This window comes from Gopherus flavomarginatus, chromosome 17 (assembly GCF_025201925.1).
Source record: "Gopherus flavomarginatus isolate rGopFla2 chromosome 17, rGopFla2.mat.asm, whole genome shotgun sequence".
Classification (NCBI taxonomy): Eukaryota; Metazoa; Chordata; order Testudines; family Testudinidae; genus Gopherus; species Gopherus flavomarginatus.
Genome location: NC_066633.1, coordinates 18,972,325 through 18,994,735, shown reverse-complemented (window position 1 = coordinate 18,994,735; position 22,411 = coordinate 18,972,325). Strand labels below are relative to the sequence as shown.

The 22,411-nt window shown below is 45.0% G+C and overlaps 1 protein-coding gene across 11 annotated transcripts in view; it reads left to right on the top strand.

Annotated features, from left to right (window-relative positions):
• CACNA1B (calcium voltage-gated channel subunit alpha1 B) overlaps positions 1–22,411 on the top strand; it is a 530,102-nt gene that overhangs the window by 4,602 nt on the left and 503,089 nt on the right. For all 11 annotated transcript variants that reach the window (XM_050926295.1, XM_050926292.1, XM_050926289.1 and 8 more), the window contains exon 3: positions 10,940–11,079. In XM_050926295.1, coding sequence (XP_050782252.1) covers positions 10,940–11,079 — 140 coding nt within the window. The remainder of the gene's footprint in view (positions 1–10,939; positions 11,080–22,411) is intronic.

The following is a 22,411-nucleotide window of genomic DNA, read 5'->3' as shown; positions in this document are numbered from 1 at the left end:
AGCAGTGTTGATGAGCTGAATGATTCTTCAGAAAAAGGAATACAGCCATAGGCGATAGAATTGGAAAGGTGTCCAGGGTCATTTATTGACCCCACCTTTTCTTATGCACATTGACCTGGGAGTGCCTATTTATTTACATTATTGGAGTGCTTAGCAGTGCCATTCATGGACCAGGATCCCGTTGTGCCAGGCACTGCACAAACCTATGAACTTCCTTAATTGTATCTGTATTGATTTTTCCCCCACCTCCCATCTAGTTGAAAAGAACAAAGGGAAAAGAGGAATTCATGTATACATGCCCAACCTTTTTACCATTCTATGAGAGTGTATTGTTATCAGTCTTGCACTTTATTAATTGGGGAAGGATGGTTTTGTGATGAAGGCACTGGCTGGGACCCATCTGACTTCAGTGGAAATTTTGCCTCTGTAAAGATTAAGGGCTGGATAAATGCTGGATTTTCCCTTGCAGTTCCTAAGGGACAAAATGATTTCCTAGCAAAGGGACAAAATGATTTCCTAGCCTAAGCTCCCCCAGTAACTCTTCAGTGATAGATTATTCCAAGCAACAAGGGGCACAATTAGCAAATCTTATTTCTGTCTCTACATTTCTCTAGATTGGGGGTAAGGGAGGGGGGAAGAGAGGATAGGGTTCGATGCCATGTCAGAAGCTGAGAGGAGCATTTTATTGGTCTTCCCTCCCTCCCATCATTTTAACAAGGTTCTTCACTGCAGGTGTTGTCCTTCTGGGATTCTTGCCAGTTGCTGTCAGTGTTACTCCTTAGCGAACCAGAGGTTCACCAGTGTGTGGCATAAAACTCATCCAGTTCCTATGAGTCTCTACAGCACTGCCAGCTCTTACTGACTGGTGAACGAGTTGATCCGTAGGTTTTTGACCCACTAATAGTGGACAGCAGTGTCTCAAAGGGTGAGTCTACAGTATGATAAAAGACCTGCAACATGAGAGCGGCTGGCCCAGGTCAGCTGACAGGCTCGTGAGGCTTGGGCTCTGGGGCTATAAAGTTGCATTGTAGAGGTTCGGGTTCGGGCTGGAGCCTGGCCTTCAAGGCCTTGTAAAGGGGAGGGTCTTCAGCTTGAACGTGAATGTCTACATTGTCATTTTATAGTCCCGCAGCTTGAGCCCTGCAAGACCAAGTCAGCTGACCCAGGCTCTGAGACTCTGAGCCGCAGGTCTTTTAGCGCAATGTAGACAGACCTTGAGCCAGCCTTTATGAGTGTGTCTACACTGCATACTAAGCCTGCATCTGTGGGACCTGGGCTTGTGGATTCAGTGTTTCCAAGCTCATGCTTGAGCATCCACACTGCATTGTAACCCTGGGTTTGCAATTGCTGGACTGAGATCTCACAGCCATGCTAATACGTTCATGTTGCACTACACAGACCTTTTGACTCTGGTTTGTGGCTTGAGCTGTGTCCACACTCAAAAATGACAGGACTTGGACCCACCTGCTTTGCAGGATTCTAGGACTCAGGTCCTGAGTGCTTAATGACCCAAGTCAGACTGATTTGTGGGTGGGTGGAAGTGGGGCTTGGACTGAAACCTGAGTCAGATCCCAGGCTTAGAGTATGTTTACACATGGATAAAAGACCCACTGCATGGTCATGGCTGGCCTGAGTCAGCTGACTTGGACTTGCAAGACTCTGGCTGTGGGGCTAATAATCTCTGTATAGACATTTGGATTCAGGCTGGAGCCTGAGCTCTGGGACCCTCCACCCTCAAGTCCCAGAGCTTGGACTCCACCCTAAGCTTGAACATCTAAACAGCAATTTTTCAGTCCCAGAGTCCGAGCTCTGTGAGCCCAAGTCAATTGTCATGGGCCTGCCACAGGTTTTTATCCCTCGGTAGGCATACTCATAGACATGCCATAGGGCCGTTTTAATTAGAGTGTTTTGATAACCATAGTTAAGGTTACCAATTAATTTCCATGCGCAAGGCCTTACCAAAGAGTCACGGTGATAATATTTTGAGGTTAGATTAGCTCTTTCATCCTCAAAGTGTGTTGCAAAAACATAAGTATTGCAAATGAGAAATAGTTTTTGTTGGTTTTCCAATTTTTCTGCTGTGGGTCACAACCAGGGCTGGGCAGGAAATGGTATTCCTATTTCCACAACAATTTTCAACAGTTTTTCCCCATCCCAACGTGAGGATCTCTCTCTTTTTTTTTTTTTTTTTGTTTGTTCAGGTCAATAAAAATATTTTGTTTCAATAATTCTGAAGTGTTTCATTTTCATTTCAACCTTTCCCCTTCTTTTACTTCCTTTTTCTTTAGTGAAAATGTACTAAAATTTTGCAGCGAGGAGTCCTTTTGACTGAAAAAATGGAAGTGTCCCAGTTTGAGAATCTTTTTACCAAAACTGTTTCAAGCTGGGTGTGGCATTGAACCTGACGCTGGTTTTGTGAACAGTTTCAGTTTGGAAGAAATGGCATTTTAGGGTGAACATTTCCCAGCCAGTTCTAGTTGTGATGCAGCTTGAATGTGCTTCCTGTTTCTCCTGCAGATCATACGCTGTCGAAAATGCTAAACAACTAATGTTAGATGCACAATAAAACACAGTGTGGGAAGAACTGCCCTCTCATTTTTGATACCTGGGGCCAAATCCCAATCCCATTGAAACCTGTGGCAGTTTTACCATTGACTTCAATGGGACTAAGAATTGGCCCTTCTGGTGTAAGGACTTAGGGCCACATCTTCCCCTCTCCCAGGTTTATTAAACTATGATTGCTAGTACGGTGGCATGGGAGTTGTTAGCTGAAACAATGAGCAGATCACCTCTTGGGAATGGGACTCAAGCAGCACTGCTGAAGGGATAGAGGACTGGCCAGGTAAATACTCCTACACCACAAAGAACCCGATCCCTCTGGCCTCTTGGAGCATACATGTGTAGTTTGTACGGAGTGTCAGAAAGGGGGTGGGGGAAGGGAAGAATTGCAAAAATTTTGACAAAGTTTCATTTAGTTTTGTTCAAATGTTGGTGTAAAGTTTTCTGTCCAGTTCTAATTGTTTCCCTGCTTTCCTAGGGCTCCGGGCTTCCCTCAGCAATGGCAGTCCAGCTAAATAGCTCTACTGCTGTGCTACCACAGGTTGCCCTATATTCCCTTCCCCTGTGGCTATGTGATCCTTCAGCTGGGTTTTCACGTGGCCTGTGCGAGGAGCTAATGCCGCTTTAATGTCTGCAAGGTTTCACCATATCCAAGGCTGGTTTTCTTGGCTATACTTGCCTAGACACAATGGATCTTCCTTGATTCCTCTTCGGGGCGGCTGTGTGCAATTTGTGGCTGTCATGTAAGCAGCACAGAAACGGTGGCAATTATATGATGCTGTGGTATGATTCCTCCTGGTCACACTTTCCCTTTCCATGGCCTCTCCAGCCTCCTCTGGCTATAACACACTACTTTGCGGGGCATACGGACCTCAGTGTACACAACGTCCATGCTTGCTTGTAAGACACGGGAGGTTTCTAGCTGGTGATGCTCTGGAAGATGCCACCTGCTTGGGTTTTTGGGATGTTTTTGATGGGAAGGTGGGGCAAAGCTGGCTGCTCTGTTGTTCAACATGACAGATTTTTAACTTGGCTAATGGATTTCATTCTTTATCCCAGCCACAGGCATTCAGTGCAGGCATACACAAGCTGCTCAGATTAACCTCTGTGTGTACAAAGCCTTTATTTACCAGCACACCCAAACCTATTCGATTTGTCATCCAGAGCCCAAGGAATGACATTAGGAAATGAACCGGGAATAGTGATAACGTTCCAGAATCAGAACTAGTTTCCGATGTGAAGCTTATTTATTAATCTGTGTATCTGGCCCAGTCACGGCTGCGTCCACAATCAGCAGCCTGCTGGCATAGCTTATGGCCAACTTCTCCACCAGAATTCTGCCCTGGTAGGAAATGTTGTCAGAGGTCCCTTCTGAGCACATAGAATGGCACCTCAATGTCCCACCAGCCTTTTCCAGCAGGGTTGTGGATTCCCCCCACCCTCCAGGAAAAGGTTGAATGGGGCTACATCAGTGGTCCCCAAACTTTTCACATCATGCCCCCCCTTATCCCTCTCCACCCCCACCCCCTGGAGCTGCGATGAGGAGCCAAGGCTGCAACTCCCAGGTGTGAGGGGATGCAGACAGACATAAGGGGGCCGAGGCTGGGGCCAGAGTCACAGCCAGGCCAGGAGCCAGGGGCTGAGGCTGGGGCCGCAGATGGGGGTGGGTCTGGGGTTGGGAGAGGGGTGTGGCCAGGGGACAAGGCTGGAGGTGAGACTGGGAGTGGAGTCACGTGCCAGGCCGTGGTTGGGGGCTGGGGCTGAGGCCAGGAGTGGAGCCACAGATGGGCCATGGTCAGGGGCTGAAGCCAGGGAAAGAGCTGGGGCCAGGAGCAGAGCTGTGGATGGGCCCTGACTGGGGCCAGGAGCAGAGCCACAGCTGGGTCAGGAGCCAGGGGCTGAGACCCGTGGCTGGGAGGCAGGGCCGTAGGTGGGATTGGAGCAGAGTGGGGCTGGGTGGCGCTCCCTCTTTGCCCCCTGTGGCTGCTGGCCCGGGCCCCACCACACATTCCTATGTGCTCTCCTGGGGTGGGGGGTGCATCCCACAGTTTGGGCACCACTATGATAGATGATGGTCTGAAGGTGTCTCCCTGACTGACAGCAGCATTGCTGAGTTGTCAGCCAGAGGGAAGAGACATGTCTCATTGGGCTGACATCATGGCAATTGGTGAAAGGGGGTCTGAAGAAGAGAGGCCCCCACCTCAGAAGAGATCTCCCCTTCCAGCCCCCACCCCAGCAGTGTTGTTTGTTTTTTCTTTTCAGCAAAGACATGAACCCAGCTCAAACACCCTTTTCCCCCACCCCCTTGGAGCTGCCAAGGACTTCCCCTTCCCCTTCCCCTTCCCCCTAGCTTTGGGAGGGACTTATCCTATAAGGCGCTCTAGTAGAGTACTGGTTCTTGGGTGCGTGTAGAGACCATAGTGTGTCTTGTGGGCAATGGCCCTTTAAAGCTGGGAGCTGGAGGTCACAAGCCACATGACTCAGAATAAGCATGTGACCTACAGGATCCCAGATATAAGGCATCAGAGAGGTGAGCCTCAGAGTAGGAGAAGGGCTCTTTGCAGGGGTTGTGCAGCTGGACTGGGTGAAGAAGCCAGGTACTAGAGGAGCCTGGGGCTGGGGCTGGGGCTGGGGCTGGGCTCGGGCTCTCCAGAGTACCCAGGTGAATGACTGATGGGTTAGAAAGCTTTGAAGGGGCAGACCCTGCTGGTAGAGGGGTGGGGGAGACAGGGAACTCTTTGTGTGTTGGGTTGTAGAGGATCTTGAGATTGAGGATGGGCTAAGCCCAGAGAGGACTGACTCTTTGTGAAGCCCTGTTTTGTGGGGGTGGGGAAGCAATGCTTATACTAATTGTGTGGGTCTACCAGGCCCTGAAAAAGGAATGGTCTCTGAATCATGTTTTGGGGGGGTGTTCATTGCGGAGCTGAGAAGGGGAGCTTGAGGCAGCAGCTGTGCCGTGGTTTCCCCTTCTTGGCTCCGAGATGACTGTGTGCTCCCCTGCCCCCTTCTCCATGGTTCAGTGAACATCGCTCTTTTGATGTCTGATTCATTAGACATGCTGCTGAATTGGAGCCTACGTGAGCTGTCCTCCATGTTGGAGTCTCTTCTCCAAACAAATGCAGCTCCTGCTACAGAGAAGAAAGTGTTTGGTTTTTTTCCAAATCATAGGGTCTCTGGCTGGAGGTGTGAGCTGCAAGCGGTACCCATCATAAATCAGAGTCAGGTGGTGAGCACCTCACCTTTCCCTTGTTGCTAACTAGGAGAGGGGTCTGGAAGCTTTAGTGGAGGTCCTGACCTTAAAAACTTCTAAGGAAGGAGATTCCACCACCTCCCTAGGTAACCCATTCCAGTGCTTCACCACCCTCCTAGTGAAAAAGTTTTTCCTAATATCCAACCTAAACCTCCCCCACTGCAACGTGAGACTATTGCTCCTTGTTCTGTCATCTGCTACCACTGAGACCAGTCTAGATCCATTCTCTTTGGAACCCCCTTTCAGGTAGTTGAAAGCAGCTATCAAATCCCCCCTCATTCTTCTCTTCTGCAGACTAAACAATCCCAGTCCCTTCAGCTTCTCCTCATAAGTCATGTGCTCCAGCCCCCTAATCATTTATATTGCTCTGTGCTGGATTCTTTCCAATTTTTCCACATCCTTCTTGTAGTGTGGGGCCCGAAACTGGACACAGTATTCCAGATGAGGCCTCACCAATGTCGAATAGAGGGGAATGATCACGTCCCTCAATCTGCTGGCAGTTCCCCTACTTATAGAGCCCAAAATGCCGTTAGCCTTCTTGGCAACAAGGGCATGCTGTTGACTCATCCAGCTTCTTGTCCACTGTAACCCCTAGGTCCTTTTCTGCAGAAGTGCTGCCTAGCCACTCGGTCCCTAGTTTGTAACAGCGAATGGGGTTCTTCCGTCCTAAGTACAGGACTCTGCACTTGTCCTTGTTGAACCTCATCAGGTTTCTTTTGGCCCAATCCTCTAATTTGTCTAGGTCCCTCTGTATCCTATCCCTACCCTCCAGCGTATCTACCACTCCTCCCAGTTTAGTGTCATCCGAAAACTTGCTGAGAGTGCAATCCACGCCATCCGCCAGGTCATTAATGAAGATATTGAACAAAACCAGCCCCAGGACTGACCCTTGGGGCACTCTGCTTGATACTGGCTGCCAACTAGACATGGATCCATTGATCACTACCCATTGAGCCTGATGATCTAGCCAGCTTTCTGATTACCTTATCGTCCATTCATCCAGCCTATACTTCTTTAACTTGCCAGCAGGACTGGCTCCAGACACCAGCATTCCAAGCAGGTGCTTGGGGCGGCAATCTGCAAGGGGTGGTAGTCTGTGTGTTTTTGCCCCCAAGCAGCATGCCGAATTGCCGCCACGGACGGCGGGGCCAGTCTGTGTGCCATTACGGTGGTTTGCGCATTTCCGCAGCGGCGGCATTTCGGCGGCAGCTTCTATGTTCAGCTGTCCGCGGCAGCGCAGCTTCTGTCTTCCAGCTAAGACAGAAGCTGCTGCCGATTTGCCACCGCTGCAGAAATGCGCATGCCGCCCTAATGGCACACGGACTGCCCCCGCTGTCCACGGTGGCAATTCGATGTGCCCTGCTTGCTGGCAAGAATACTGTGGAAGACCGTATCAAAAGCTTTGCTAAAGTCAAGGAATAACACATCCACTGCTTTCCCCTCATCCACAGAGCCAATTATCTCCTCACTGAAGGCATTTAGGTTAGTCAGGCATGACTTGTCCTTGGTGAATCCAATTGCTGACTGTTCCTGATCACTTTCCTCTCCTCTAAGTGCTTCAGAATTGATTCCTTGAGGACCTGCTTCATATTTTTTCCAGGGACTGAGGTGAGGCTGACTGGCCTGTAGTTCCTTGGATCCTCCTTCTTCCTTTTTTTAAAGATGGACACTACATTAGCCTTTTTCCAGTCATTCAGGACCTCCCTCATTCACCATGAGTTTTCAAAGATAATGGCCAATGGCTCTGCAATCACATCTGCCAACTCCTTTAGCACCCTCGGATGCAGTGCATCCGGCCCCATGGACTTGTGCTCATCCAGTTTTTCTAAATAGTCCCGAACCACTTCTTTCTCCACAGAGGGCTGGTCACCTCCTCCCCATGCTGTGCTGCCCAGTGCAGCAGTCTGGGAGCTGACCTTGTTTGTGAAGACAGAGGCAAAAAAAGCATTGAGTACATTAACTTTTTCCACATCCTCTGTCACTAGGTTGCCTCCCCCACTCAGTAAGGGGCCCACACTTTCCTTGACCTTCTTCTTGTTGCTAACATACCCGTGGAAACCCTTCTTGTTACTCTTAACATCTCTTGCTAGCTGCAACTCCATTTGTGATTTGGCCTTCCTGATTTCCCTCCTGCATGCCTGAGCAATATTTTTATACTCCTCCCTGGTCATTTGTCCAAGCTTCCTCTTCTTGTAAGCTTCTTTTTTTGTGTTTAAGATCAGCAAGAATTTCACTGTTAAGCCAAGTTGGTCGCCTACCATATTTACTATTCTTTCTACACATTGGGAGGGTTTGTTCCTGCAACCTCAATAAGGATTCTTTAAAATACGGCCAGCTCTCCTGGACTCCTTTCTCCATCATGTTGTTGTCCCAGGGGATCCTGCCCATCAGCTCCCTGAGGGAGTCAGTCTGCTTTTCTGAAGTCCAGGGTCTGTATTCTGTTCTCCTTTCTTGCACCAGGAAATTGTCTGGGTTCTGAGAGTGACCAGACGTGCAACCAGGTTTCTCTCCAATCTCCCCGATACAGGCTCTTATAAATTCAGAATAGTGAGTACTAGGTGATAAGGCGAGTCATCTGCAAATTTGACACCAACAGCTCAGGATTGAACAAAGACTGTGAATGGCTTGCCAACTACAGAACCAGTTTCTCCTCTCTTGGTTTTCATACCTCAACTGCTAGAACAGGGCCTCATCCTCCCTGATTGAACTGACCTCGTTATCTCTAGCTTGCTTGCTAGCATATATATACCTGCCCCTGGATATTTCCACCACATGCATCTGAAGAAGTGGGTATTCACCTACGAAAGCTCATGCTCCAAAACGTCTGTTAGTCTATAAGGTGCCACAGGATTCTTTGCTGCTGAATTGTCTGTGCACCGCTATATTGATATCTGCTGGGAGAGCAGGGTGATTGAACTCCCCCATGAGAACCAGGGCCTGTGATCTAGTAACTTCTGCTAGTTGCCAGAAGAAAGCCTCGTCCACCTCATCCCCCTGGTCTGGTGGTCTATAGCAGACTCCCACCATGACATCACTCTTGTTGCTCACACTTCTAAACTTAATCCAGAGACTCTCAGGTTTTTCTGCAGTTTCATACCGGAGCTCTGAGCGGTCATACTCCTCTCTTACATACAATGCAACTTTCCCACTTTTCCTGCTCCACTTGTCCTTCCTGAACAGTTTATATCCATCCATGACAGTACTTTCCCCACTTAATCCTCGGTGTGAATGTGGATGTATGTTCATGCTGCTTTTGCAGGATGTGTATGTACCTGTTTGGGAGGGGAGTGGCTCCTGACTTCCTGCACTGGTGAGACTTTGGCTGTTTATTGTATACCCTGTTTGGAAAGTCTGAGCATGTGCACATGTGCTGGGTTTGAGAGCTGAGCAAGAGTTTTGATGCTTGCAAAACAAATTCTTGTATCAAAATCACTTCCTTATCTCTTAACTTGTGTGAGTCAAAACTGCTGCTATTCCTGCCCAAAAATACAGGGCCAAATTTCATCCCCACTGGAATTGTATTCATTTAAATGGCAATACACCAGGGATGAAGCTAGCCTACAGTCCACTCAGAGTCAATGGGTCTTAGGCTCCTAAATATCTGTCCTTTTTGAAAACTAGGCATAGGCTGATAAATCAATGAAGGTGTGTACATTGGAAAAAACAACCTTACAGCAGCAAGTTTCAGAACCCAGGTCTACAGATGGGAGTTCAGGGGTTCATGCTACAGGTGAAAAAGAGCAGTGTAGATGTTCCCGCTGGGGCTGGAGCTTTTCTCTGAGACCAACCTCCTTGCCAGGCTTCACAGCCCAAAGCAGGAAGGTCTATATGGCTGTTTTAGTGCCGTACTAGGATTCCGAGTCTGTAGACTCAGGCTCTGAGACTAGCTTCTGTGGGGGATTTTGTTTGCAGTATAGACGTGTCATTAGGTGCTTTTGAAAATTGTACCTAATGTCTTTGCCTTTGTTATCTCCAGCTTATACATGAATGCCAGCCACAGCCATTCCTCTTTGGCACCAAAGATAATTTTCTGATACTTATTTTTTACTTTAAATAATTGATCTAATATTGCAGTGCCACAAATGTCTACGGTGCTGAGCAAAACATGGCCCCTTCTCCCAATGAGCTGACAGTGTAAAGTTCTGATCATTCAGTGAACTCCACGTGAGTCCAGGAAAGCGCATTGCAGGGGTGAGGGGCCTAAGAACCCAGTCCCATTGTCCTTAAGTAGGCAAAACTCCAAGGGAAGTGAATGGGAATTCTGCCTAAATTGTGATAAAGTTAATCACAGTTAAGTTTGTTTCACAAACTTAAACAAAACTACATGTGGGACAACAATTCAGATAAGGGTAGCTGTGGAGACACATTGGAAGAGAAAGTTACTGAAAGAAGAATTGACAGAAGAAATGATTTTGGAGGAGGATGAGGGAGGGATGGATCATTGTACAAGAAGTGGGGAGGCATTTATAAATCAAATGAAGCTAAACAATTCATTCACAAAGAGTAATCTTGGTTGAATTTTGCCTTACATTTATTAAAATGAATTGTCCATGATCAGGTCATAACATTCTCAAATTATTCCATGATTCAACTTATTTCTCCATCAACTAATTTTCAGTTTGCAGATCAATTGCAAATAATATGTTCCCAATATTTGCAGTCCATGCTGCTCTGATTGCCTGTGTGTCAGATGCTTTTGTTTCTGGTCCCCGACTGCATGGTGTTTGTAAGTCACCAACATGGGAAGAACTTTGCAGTGTACAATTAATCCTCAAATTTGAAATGTTGTGCTTGGTGAATATTTGATCTTAAAATTCCCTTTTCATGGCTACTTGGGCAACTGAAGTTTGAAGGCTCAGATATTCATGGCAAAAGAAAATGAGATTCGCAAACGTTGAATCACAATTTATTTTTTAATGTAAAAAAATGTTCATGGAATAGGGTTTTTTTTGTTTGTTTTGTTTTTTTTACTACTATGTCCTTAGGTCTGGTAACATAAATATATATGGGTTTCCACTTAAGCAAGAAACTTCAACACTGACTACGTTATTTTTAGTTGTACAGAAGTTGAGGCAAACACAGAAATGTCTCTCTCTCTCTGACATCTCCAATTTTTTCCCTTCCTTTCAGGATGATACTGAGCCGTACTTTATTGGAATATTTTGTTTTGAAGCTGGTATAAAAATCATCGCTCTGGGGTTTGTTTTTCACAAAGGCTCTTATCTCCGAAACGGCTGGAACGTGATGGATTTTGTCGTTGTCCTCACAGGGTAGGTGACTGTTACCATTGCTTCAAGTTTGCTAAGGGACAAAGGCTGCTTTGTTTCATATTGTTTTTTAACTTTGGATCCGTGAAGAATTTGAAATATGCACTGTAGTAAAGTTGTGCATTGCTGAACTTACTGTCTTTAAGATAGCTTTTGTGCTGAATGAGCTGGTTTTGAAGTATTGTTTGAACTGAACTAAAAAGAAGTTTTGAAGACTTGTTAGAATCCGTTCTTGCCCAGATGCTCTGAGAGACCTATTTTTCCAGGTTCTAATTAGCAATAGGCACTGAAACTCTAGTTACAATAAACCCTCCTCTGAAATGGTGGAGTGATTTCAAAAGGAAACACTGACAAAGATGATGGGTGAAAGTTTGTCTTTAAAACAGCTGCAACTCCCTCAGACTTCATGGAGTTTCACCACAGATGAAGCTGAACCATTACAAAATAGTGGCTTTTAAAGGAATAATAGAAAGAGGCTGAGCATTCTCAAAAGCTGTACAGTTAAAAATTCTGTTTGCGCTTCCTGAAATGTGTAATGCACATGTCTAGCTGGAAAACATCTGTTGGGCTTGGTATGTTGCACCTCTGCTGAACACACGTTGTTCCTGTGCTGTAGGTTATAAGTTTACAATTATGTACTTTGCCACAGTGCGTTTAGCCAGCGAGAGATTAGAAAATTAACTTTATTTAAAGAGGTCTTGTGAATCCATAGTGATTGATGAACTGTACCCTTAAAGTCCAAAATAGATGTTGAGGTTTTGAAGTTGAGGAGCTGATCATACAGTCTTTATACAGGCAAACACCTGATTGATTTCAGTGGGAGTTTTGCCTATAGAAGACTGCGGAATCAGTCCATTACGTGTTAATATCTACTTGTTTTTCATACCTCTCTCTGGCACCGTGAGTATATTCTCCTGGGGAATATACATTCTCTGATGTCCGAATCCTGGCATGTGATATGGAATGGAGTGCTGTTAAAGTGCATGCGTGTGTGTGTGTGTGTGTGTGTGTATATACATATATATATATATATACACACACACACACACTTTCCTAGCAGCACTCCATTATATATATATATATATATATATATACACACACACACACTTTCCTAGCAGCACTCCATTATATATATAGATGCATTCCGACTGTAATTCTGTTGTTCAATGTACCATGTGATGTGACTGTCAAGATGTTGAAGGGAATTGTTTATGCATTAGGAAGAAAAGAAATGTGTACGCTTTAATTCTCCTGATGCTGGTGTAAATCAAGAGCATCTTCACTGGAGCCCCAAAGGAGAATCAGGCTCATATTCTAGGAATTTGTTAGAGGGGACCAGGATGAAACCTGAATTAGTGCAGTTGCTACAGGCGTTGATGATTATAGGATGTTCCACATCCTATTTCTCATTGTACCCTTGTAAAGAAAGGAGAAACAGACCTCAGTTCTGGAAAGCCCTTAAGCACATGTTTAAATTCACCCTTATTCCACAAAGCATTTAAGCATATGCTTAAGTCTGACTCTAAAAGTACTTATGCATGTGCTTAAAGTTAAGTGTACAAGGACTTTCTTGAATCCAGAGGCTTCTCTGAATAGGGGCCATGTTTCAGTTTATACAGGCAGGTTTTTTGATTTACATTTTTTTAAAGACCTGAACACACAATCAGAACACACCGTGTTAAATGCTTCCTGATTGTGACTGAGTTGCTCAGGATTTAGCTCCAGGGTGTGGAATACTCCTGGCGCATGCCATGCCTGTGGAATCATAAATGAAAGTGTAATGCTGTAGGCTCGACACGGGCATTTTATTGCTATAATTTCTATGGCAAGTACTTGCAGAGCTGTTTGATCTCTGAATATAATTGTGGATTACCAGTTTGATTAGACAGCTGTAATAAGGAATCCTGTTGTCCTCTTCAAACATGTATAATCCTTTGAAGTACAATCCTGTTAATGTCAAGGCTTCTGGTTTCCAGTGGTGGCACTAGCTGGGTTGTATTGAAGTTGTCTTGTACATGGACTTCCCAACAGGCAAGCAGTGCAGGGAAGACAATGTAAACTAAGTGACATCAAGTATAGCAGCCATCTACACTGAAGAAATTCATATCACCTGTAAATATTACAACTTATGGCCCTGATTCTTTGGCACGGTACTTACATGCATGCTTAACTTCATGCATTGCAATCAATGGGATTGCCCATGTGTTTAAAGTTAGGTATGTAGTGTCCATACCTTCCTAAATTGGGGCCTGAGTTTGAAAGACCAGTAATGAAAAGAAGGAACTTAGGGGCAGAAGTGGTGTTGAAAGATCTGCAACATCACACAGGATATTAAATTAATTTTTCTATGAAGACTTGTACTCTGGTCAATTTCCTAGATTAATAGGTTCTTCTTAGCTTACTGTTCTTGCTCCACATTTTCTAGGCTAAAAGGCAAGAATTTATGGTTGTTTGGGGATCACTGGCTAGCTCAGATATCTTTATTTACCTACTCATTTTTTCTCCAATAACCCATATACATAAGAAGCTTTAAGCAAAGCCATTTTGTTAGAGAGAGAGAGATTATTATGGCATCCCCGTAAGAGGACTTTAAAGAAAGGTCACTGAGGAAGAATGTTTACCAATAACAAACCTAATTATTTCTTCAGGGAAGATTTTGCTCGTTGATGACATTAATTCAACTTGAATTTTTCTTTTCTATGAAAGGTGATAGCAAATCAGTTTATTTAAAAATGCTTGTGCTGGGGCGCGTGTGTGTGTGTATATCAGAAAATAATAAAAATGACCTACAGTAGTAAATCTGCAGCTGATGCAGCATTTCACATATTTATAGAATGTGTGCTACAGTATATTACTCTTGCTACACTAATATGGCAAACTCTGTCGTTGCCACGTTATTTTCTTCTTGCCATACGTACTGATACTTTGTGAGATGGATTAATTCCTCTTATATGGAAAGTGCACATCTGTCAAACCAGATAACCCCTTGGTCATTCCAAACCCCTCTCATTGCAAAGATAAAAAGGTAGACTGTGTTCAGAGTGCAAGCACAGAACAAAGCTCGCCTTCAAATTAATTTTAAATAGATATGGATTTTGATTTCTCAGGTTTGTGAGATTGTGAAAACATATGATGTGATACAGAAAATTACACACACACAGAGCACCTCTGTTAATCATGTGTTCTTTGTAAAGATAAATGATGAACACCGGAAAACCTGATCTCATTTTCAGCTTTCAGCTTAAACCCAGAAAAGCAAAAAGCAGATTTGCTCTCATTAGCTGTTTCCATAGGGAGAGGGCTAGTTTGTGCTGTGCTTTTATCAAACCCATCCTTTGTGTGAATTTGAACATGAGCTGATCACCTGTCTCAACAGATATTCTGCAAACTGCCTTATCCCTTTCTCGGCCTCTTTTCCCCCACGCCAAAGCCCAAATCCTGGAACATTTTTGATGATGATGTTGTGGCTGCCAGCAATGATAGACATTTTGTCTGTCAAAATTAGACATTAGAACTTGTTAATTAGAAAATAAATCACATTTCTGGTATCTGCAGCCAGGATCAATATCCTATTGAACTAAACTGGAGGCTAATAGATTGTGGCCTACAATGACTTGTTTTATCATTCCAGAAAGCACTCAGTCAATGTCTTACCACAAAAGTGCTGCGGTGTCTCCTTCTCATTTGCTTTCAGGAAAGTCTGCCAATTTGTTGTTAATAAAGGCAAGGGAAACAAACAGATTTCTGCTCTTCAGAAGATTTTCTTTCCCTTGGATTTTTGTTTGTTTGTTTTAAACTCCTGGGGTTTCAGACAAGTGCCAAGGACAGTTGCATTGTTGTGATGTCTGTTGCTATATTAGAAGGAGCCACAAGTATTTAATAGCTGCTGTTATTTGACTTGCATATTTTTATTGGTGTTTTAATTCCAATGACATTTCTTTCACGTAGTAACTGTTAACAAAAAAATCCCAAACAAAACGCACCTGAATAAGTGGACCAGAACCAGAGGAGCTTGTTAACTATTAGCACCAGAGAATAGGCCCTGCACAACCTTAGATCCACCTGTGCACCTGCAATGTGTCCTGTAATGGCAGTTCCCAATGTTTTGGGGACTGGAGCTAACCACCTTGTGTGGTGCATCAATGTCATTCCCAGAGGCTTGGTGTAATGTTCCTTTGGATTAGGGCTGGATCCAGAGACAACTGAAGTCAGTGGAAAGATTCCAGTTGACATCAGTAGGCTCTGAAACAGGTCCTTAATGAGGTAGACATGATAAACTCCCTCTACTCTATAGAAGGAACGTGCCGTGTGAACCTGTTGCTGTTCCTTGCAGTTAAGAACCAGCTGTAGCCTGCCATACAGTCACACTTGTGCACTAGCATCAGAGCTTTCTCCCACTTTAAGCTGCAAGTATTAACGGGAAACATTGTTGCATTCACTGTAAAATGTCAACAGAGCAATTTTGCATAAGAGTCTATAGCCAATGGAGGGAAACTGGATTGTGTCTGCTTGAGCATTCCATGCAGCAGAAGGAGCGGTACTCTCACACCGGGTGGGAAAACAGACTGACAAATGTCGGGTGGTATGTTCTGGCGGAGCTGTTTCAGTCTCTGCTTCCAAGGAAGCATCGCTCTAGTGGAACTAGTAAACCCAACAGTAGTTGGGAAAGTAATTCTTTCTGCACATAGTAACAGCCTGATTTGTCCTCGATGTGGACCTGACTAGTTACCAGAATTGTCTTAATTATGTCACCAGTTTGATATACTACTTTTGTAGCAGGGTGTGAAAAGCAGCAGCTTCTGTACCTCAGTGATATCAAGTCCCAGAACACTGTACTTTTTTTGTCTAAGTGCTGGGCAAGCAGCAAGTATCAAATAAGCAGCAGAAAGCAAGAGGAGGTTAAATACATAGCTTCCTAGTTTGATTTAGGGTCCAAAAACCAATTCTTTTAAGAGTTACCACGTCTGACAGTTATTAGGAAGAAGGTGTTGCAGGCACAGAGGGTGCCCGAGGCAAGCAACAGTGGTTTGTGCCCGGAGTGCTTGGCGCCAATGAACACACACCAGGGTGGAGAAGCAAGCAAAGTTTATTTGAGATCTCAAAGTGGTGCTGGGAGACTTAGCGTGCCTCAGATCCAGCACCCCTACACAAGCGGCTTTTCCCTTTTTTTAAGTTTTTTTTTCTCTTTCTTCCCCCCTCCTCCTCCTCCTCCTTCCTCCCCCTGTAGCAGTTACGTAAGCGCAGGTGCATTAAGTATTCTTGGCCGCGGCAGCTCGTTAGTAAGTTTTCCTTCTGCAAGTTATCTTGTCCTTCTGCTAAAGGTGCACAGGCCTCATTATTTCTGCTTTAGACCAGTTAGAACTGTTGCAACTGATAACGGCTGTTACACCTGGCCTTTTAGGTCGATTAAAGTTCACACATGGAGGGACTCTTGTTTGCTGAGGCCTAAAACCAGGAAGGCTCCATACCCTTGTGGCCTTCCACCCTCCCGAGTTACTTAGGGTTATGCTTAGTGACACCAACAAAGGTACACAAATTATCAAAAGGGGAATGCACAGCAGTGTCCGGTGGAGCTCTGATCATGCAGCCAGAGATGGAAATACCTTGCCCCGGTTTCGCAAATGTTTGTTTGACATGAGGATGAAGAGTACTTGCACAGTGGTTGGTAAAAAAATGAAAAGTGAATTTCTTGAGGCAGACGTGTAGGTTGGGACTTTCAAAACTGCTTGCTGGATTTTAGATGCTCAATTCCTATTAATCAGTTAAGCACCTAGAAAACGAGGAACACACTATTTGTGACCATTTGTGAAAAGTTTGGTTTAAATAACTTGCCTGCAGTTCTCTGCCTCATTCATGACACACCTTCCAACTTCTGCAGCAGATGAGGCCAAGGTCCTACAGACAACAGCCTTTTTCACTACAGAACCTTGATTGAATCCCAGAGCAGGGCTAAAGACGATCCGAATGCATACATACAGGACAGGGCAAATTAAAGTAGCGCAGGCAATGTTAAGTCTGATGCTTTCTAAATTATGAGTACTTGACTTTTCAACCATAATGTTTTTATTCATCTAGTTTTGGTATGTAATATACATAGCGATGGAGATAGGTATGAAAAAGATCATTCACATAGGAGACTTTCACACCTTTAATATCTTTTACCCACTTTTTCCTAGAGTCTTACTATAATTTAGGGTGTATTTTTGTGGATTATTCCCATGGCACGGAGCTCATGGTGTCACGCCTTTAATGGGATATCAACCTGGCTCTTATAATTGTGCCTACAGTTTTCATGCCTATGTCTTTATGCATGTGAAAAGCTTGGATTTGCGTGTCTGAGTGCAGTTGCCCAGGCAATCGGCATTTGTGTGTGCACAAAGAAGTAAATTTAAAGAAACTGTTGGGTGCAATGTCAGAGGCTGCTTTTGAAAACATGCTCCCTGGATTTGTGTAATGAACCTCATACTTGAAGTGCTTTAGGGGCAAAGGGACCAGAAGAGGGGAAATGTAGGTTTGTCTGTGCTTTGTATGTATTTAACCCTTTCCATATCTTCAGCAGAAGGCAAAGCTGAGCACAAGCATCAGTGGAAATGGATACTTTCACAGGAGCAGGCTTTAATCTTGGTAATTTGTTGAAGGAAAGAAGAAAGCCTCTTTGTATCACTGCATTGTACGGGTGGCGATGGGCTATGGCTGACTGCTATTAATGTTGTGCTTGAGTCACACTAAGAGCAAAGCCTATATAGAATTAGTCAATTTGATCCCTCTTTTCAATTTCTTTTGTGCTTTCATGATGGATGGTGACTTGCTGGTGCAGAAGAGCTAGTGGTACCTTGCGAAATGAAATCAAATAAGGAATGTGACAGGGTGAATAGGGTCTATGTGATTTCCAGGGAATGCGGCGTTAACTCCCTGCTGAGATGTCTCACTGGTGTCTGGAAGGAATAACGAAGCAGGGCGAGAGACCAAAGGCCCCAATAATAAATAAATCAATCAGAGAGAACCCACCAAGAACCAGCTGCTTGGTAATTGGCGAGAAGGGCCTCTGTGGAGGCAGAACTCCACCTTCAGGAGCTAACTCTAAGTAGGGTGACCAAATGTCTCGATTTTGGGGGCTTTTTCTTATATAGGCACCTATTACCTCCCACCCCGTCCCGATTTTTTACACTTGCTATCTGGTCACACTAGCTCTAAGGGGCTTGGATTGTGTCCATCACCATGGTATCTGAGCCCCTTCCAAGTTTATTGATGTGAATCCAAGAAGACTTGAGAGGCGGTGTGGTTCAGTGAGAGGGCATTAGACTAGGAGTCAGGCCACCTGTGTTCCGATCCCAGCTAGGCCAATTACTTCACATCTCTGTGCTTCGATTTCCCCTCCCACCCTTTCTCTGTCTTGTGTATTTTGATTGGCAGTTCCTAGGAGCAGCCAGTGCCCAGCTCTCTGCTGGCATCTCTTGGCACTACCATAATACAAATCATACTGATGTCTCTCTAGCTTTCCTGCCCCCTGCTGTGCACAGATGTTAAGTGTGTGGAGTCTGGGATTTTGTTAGGGACTTGAGAAGGCAGCCGGAGAGATGGGTTGTCCCATATGGCTGCATTGTGAGTCAAGGTGAGCCTTTCCTGAACCCTGTGCACAGCGAGGCTCAGGAATAAAGCCACAGAGAGAATCTGTGCTGGGTGACCAAGTTTCTTTTAGTCTCCAGACCTGATGCCCATCTTGTGGGCCAGGCCAGGACCTCTGCTGGTGCAAACTGGTGTAGGGCTTAACATGTGTATTATGGCAATGCCTACGAGCCAACCAGGTCAGGGCCCTGCTGTGCTGGGTGCACGTAGGCTACATCTACATGCGGAGCTGGTGCTGTGATTCCCAGTTCATAGATACATTCTCATTGGGGGTGCATACTCACAATAGTGGTGTGGTCACAGTAGCACGGGCAGTGGTGAGCGGCAGCACGGCCTAGTCCCCACAGTCACATCCACCCAGGCCCATGGGCACGTACTTAGCCTATGCTGTGGTTGTCCACACTGTTGTGGCTACGCTGCTATTTTTAGCGCACAAACTCAACAAGAGCCAGCACTAGCGTGTCTACACAAGCTGGGATCCATGCCCTCCCCAGCTCCAGGTGTAGACAGAGCCATAGGGTAGCTCCATTGACTTCAGTGGTCTGACACCAATTTACACCAGTTGGGGATCTGTCTGCCTTGAGAAGGGGAAGGAAGAGTGAACTCCAAAGAGCTTCTTGGGGAACACAGAGCATGCCTGACCTGAGACATCCTAGGCATCAATCCTGCAGTCTAAACTGTGCAGCTCCATTGAAGTCAGTGGGGTGCCATGCAGGTGCTTTTGTTTGAACTCATCCATGTCATGACACAAGAAGTTTTTAAGCCTTTCTTTTGTCAGACGTTCTAAGCCTGGAGTTTCTGCCCGCTCCTCCTCCTTCCCCCTATTGCAGCAAGGTGCGAGTTTCACGTGAAAGTCTCTGAAGGGAATTAGCTAATGAATTTAAGGTGCTTTTGGTTTGTTTTATTGGCAGCAAATACTAGAGAGCTGACTACCTGAGCTGTGAATAGATAAATAATGGGCCTTATGCAACAACGAGCAAGAAGGAGGAGGTCTGTGACAAATGACTTTTCTCCAGAGAGAGTGAGGAAACATGACAGCAGCATTTTTCAGATTTCCATCTCCTGCCGATTTCCATGTTTTGTGCCTGTTAACTTCTCTGCAGCTTTTTCTGTTAGCAAAAAAGAAACACAATCCCCCATGCTTATTGCTGTGACATTACTGGAGAGCTTCCTCCTCCTTTGCCCACAGACCCTGCAGTGGGCTGCCTGCAGAAGAGGGGGAAAAAAAAAATCCACGAGCTATTGAATGGAAGGCATGTTTCCCCATTGCAATAGGATCATTATCTGAGCTGGTAACGCAGGCCGGGATCATTAATCTAGGCAGCAGTGTTACACATTTCATGGCATTAAAAGGGAGGCTGGTAACAACAGAATGTCATCTCTACCGAGTCAATTAGCTGAAGAATGTCAAGACAATGGGGGCTTGGTGTGGTGGGGAGGTTTGCTGTGGTCTGTCCCTAAGCTGTGATGGTTCCATAAATGCAGGTGTCTGTCCCCTAGGGATGCAAAGGAGCTATTGCCTGCCCTGGTGGAAGAATCTGGTCAGCTGACAGTTGCTGCTCTCTGGGGCAGAATGTGCTACATAGGTAACTAACTCGGAGTGAAAAAAGAGCAGGAGGACTTGTGGCACCTTAGAGACTTAACAAATTTATTTGAGCGTAAGCTTTCATGGGCTACAACCCACTTCATGGGATGCACAGACTGGAACATACAGCAAGAAGATATTTATACATAGAGAGAACATGAAAAGGTGGAAGTAGCCATACCAACTGTAAGAGGCCCATCAATTGAGATGAGCAATCAGCAGCAGGAGGGAAAAAAAACATTTGAAGTGGTAATCGAGATGACCCATAGAAGGTGTGAGGAGAACTTAACATGGGGAAATAGTCATTTAGTGTAATGGCCCAACCATTCCCAGTCTCTGTTCAAACCTAAGTTAATTGTATCTAATTTGCATATTAATTCAAGTTCAGTCTCTCTCTGGAGTCTGTTTTGGAATCTGATTGGCCTCTTGCAGTCAGTATGGCTACTTCCACCTTTTCATGTTCTCTGTATGTATAAATATCTTCTTGCTGTATGTTCCAGTCTATGCATCCCATGAAGTGGGCTGTAGCCCATGAAAGCGTATGCTCAAATAAATTTGTTAGTCTCTGAGGTGCCACAAGTACTCCTGTTCTTTTTGTGGATACAGACTAACACGGCTGCTACTCTGAAACCAGTAACTCAGAATGTTGCATCCAACATGGAAGGAATTCTATTAGGCCTTGTCTTCACAGATAAAGAGGAATTGATCACCAAATGAAAAATTAATGGTAACTTAGGGCTTGTCTACACTACAAAATTAGGTCAATTTAAGTTAGGTCAACCTATAGCCACAGCAGTAATTAAATTGGCTGTTGGTGTCCACATGACCCTCTTTCTGCTGGTAGTTTCTGTCCTCACCAGGAGCACTTGCACTGACTGAAGCGGGGCATTGTGGGGCACTGAGAGCCAGAGTGTAGGGTGCTGACAGCTGTGAAGGGCTCGCAGCTGGAGCCCCCAGCTCTGGGGCTGACAGACAGACAGAGCCGAAGACCAAATGTGGAATAATAGCAGCCGTGAACCTGACAAAAATGTCAGTTTCACTGCTGGTAGGCTCCCTGCTGTGAAATTGAGCCCCCTGCTGGGCTCACAGCTCAGGCTGTCAGCTCCTGGGCATGTGGAGGTTGGGTGACTGACAGCTAGGACTCCCGTTGCCACCTCCCGGTGAGGGATTGGGACATGGGGGTGGGGAGAGCCTGCGCGGCTCAGCAAGCAGAGTTAAGGACAATAAGAAGGAGTTTAAGTATATTAGGGACAAAAAGAATCCTGCTGACAGTATTGGTCCATTAGAATTATCAGCAATGAATATGCAGAAAAGGCAGAAGTGTTCAAGAAATATTTCTGTTCTGTATTTGAGGAAAAAAAGCAAAGGATGTCATGTCATATACGATAACGTGCTTTCCATTCCACTGGTATCTCAGAAGAATGTAAAACAGCAGCTACTAAAGTCAGATGCTTTTAAATAAGCAGGTCTGGATAACTTGCATCCAGGAGTTTTAAAAGAGTTCACTGAGGAGCTCACCGGACCATTCATGTTGATTTTCAACAAGTCTTGGAACACCAGAGAAGTTCCAGAAGCCTGGAACTAAGCTAATATGGTGCCAATATTTAAAAAGGGTAAATGAGATAATGCGGGTAATTACTGTCCCGTTAGTCTGTCATCGAGCCCGTGCTAAATAATGAAAAGTTTGATATGGGACTTGATTAATCAAGAATTAAAGGAGAGTATTGTACAGTAATGCCAATCAAGATGGGTTTATTGAAAACAGATCCTGTCAAACTAACTGGATACTTTTTGTTGATGAGATCACAAGTTTGGTTGATAAAGGTGATAATGTCGGTGTAATATATTAGACTTTGACTTGGTATCACACGACATTTTGATTAAAAACTAGAAAGTTATAAAATTAACATGGCACATATTAAAATGCTGGCTAACTGATAGATCTCAACATGTAATTGTAAATGGGAATCATCACTGAATGGGGGTGTTTCTAGTAGAGTCCTGCAGGCACTAGTTCTGGGCCATATACTATTTAGCATTTTTATTAATGGCCTGGAAGAAAACATAAAATGATCGCTGAAGTTTGCAGATGACACAAAAATTGTAGCAGTGGTAAATAATGAA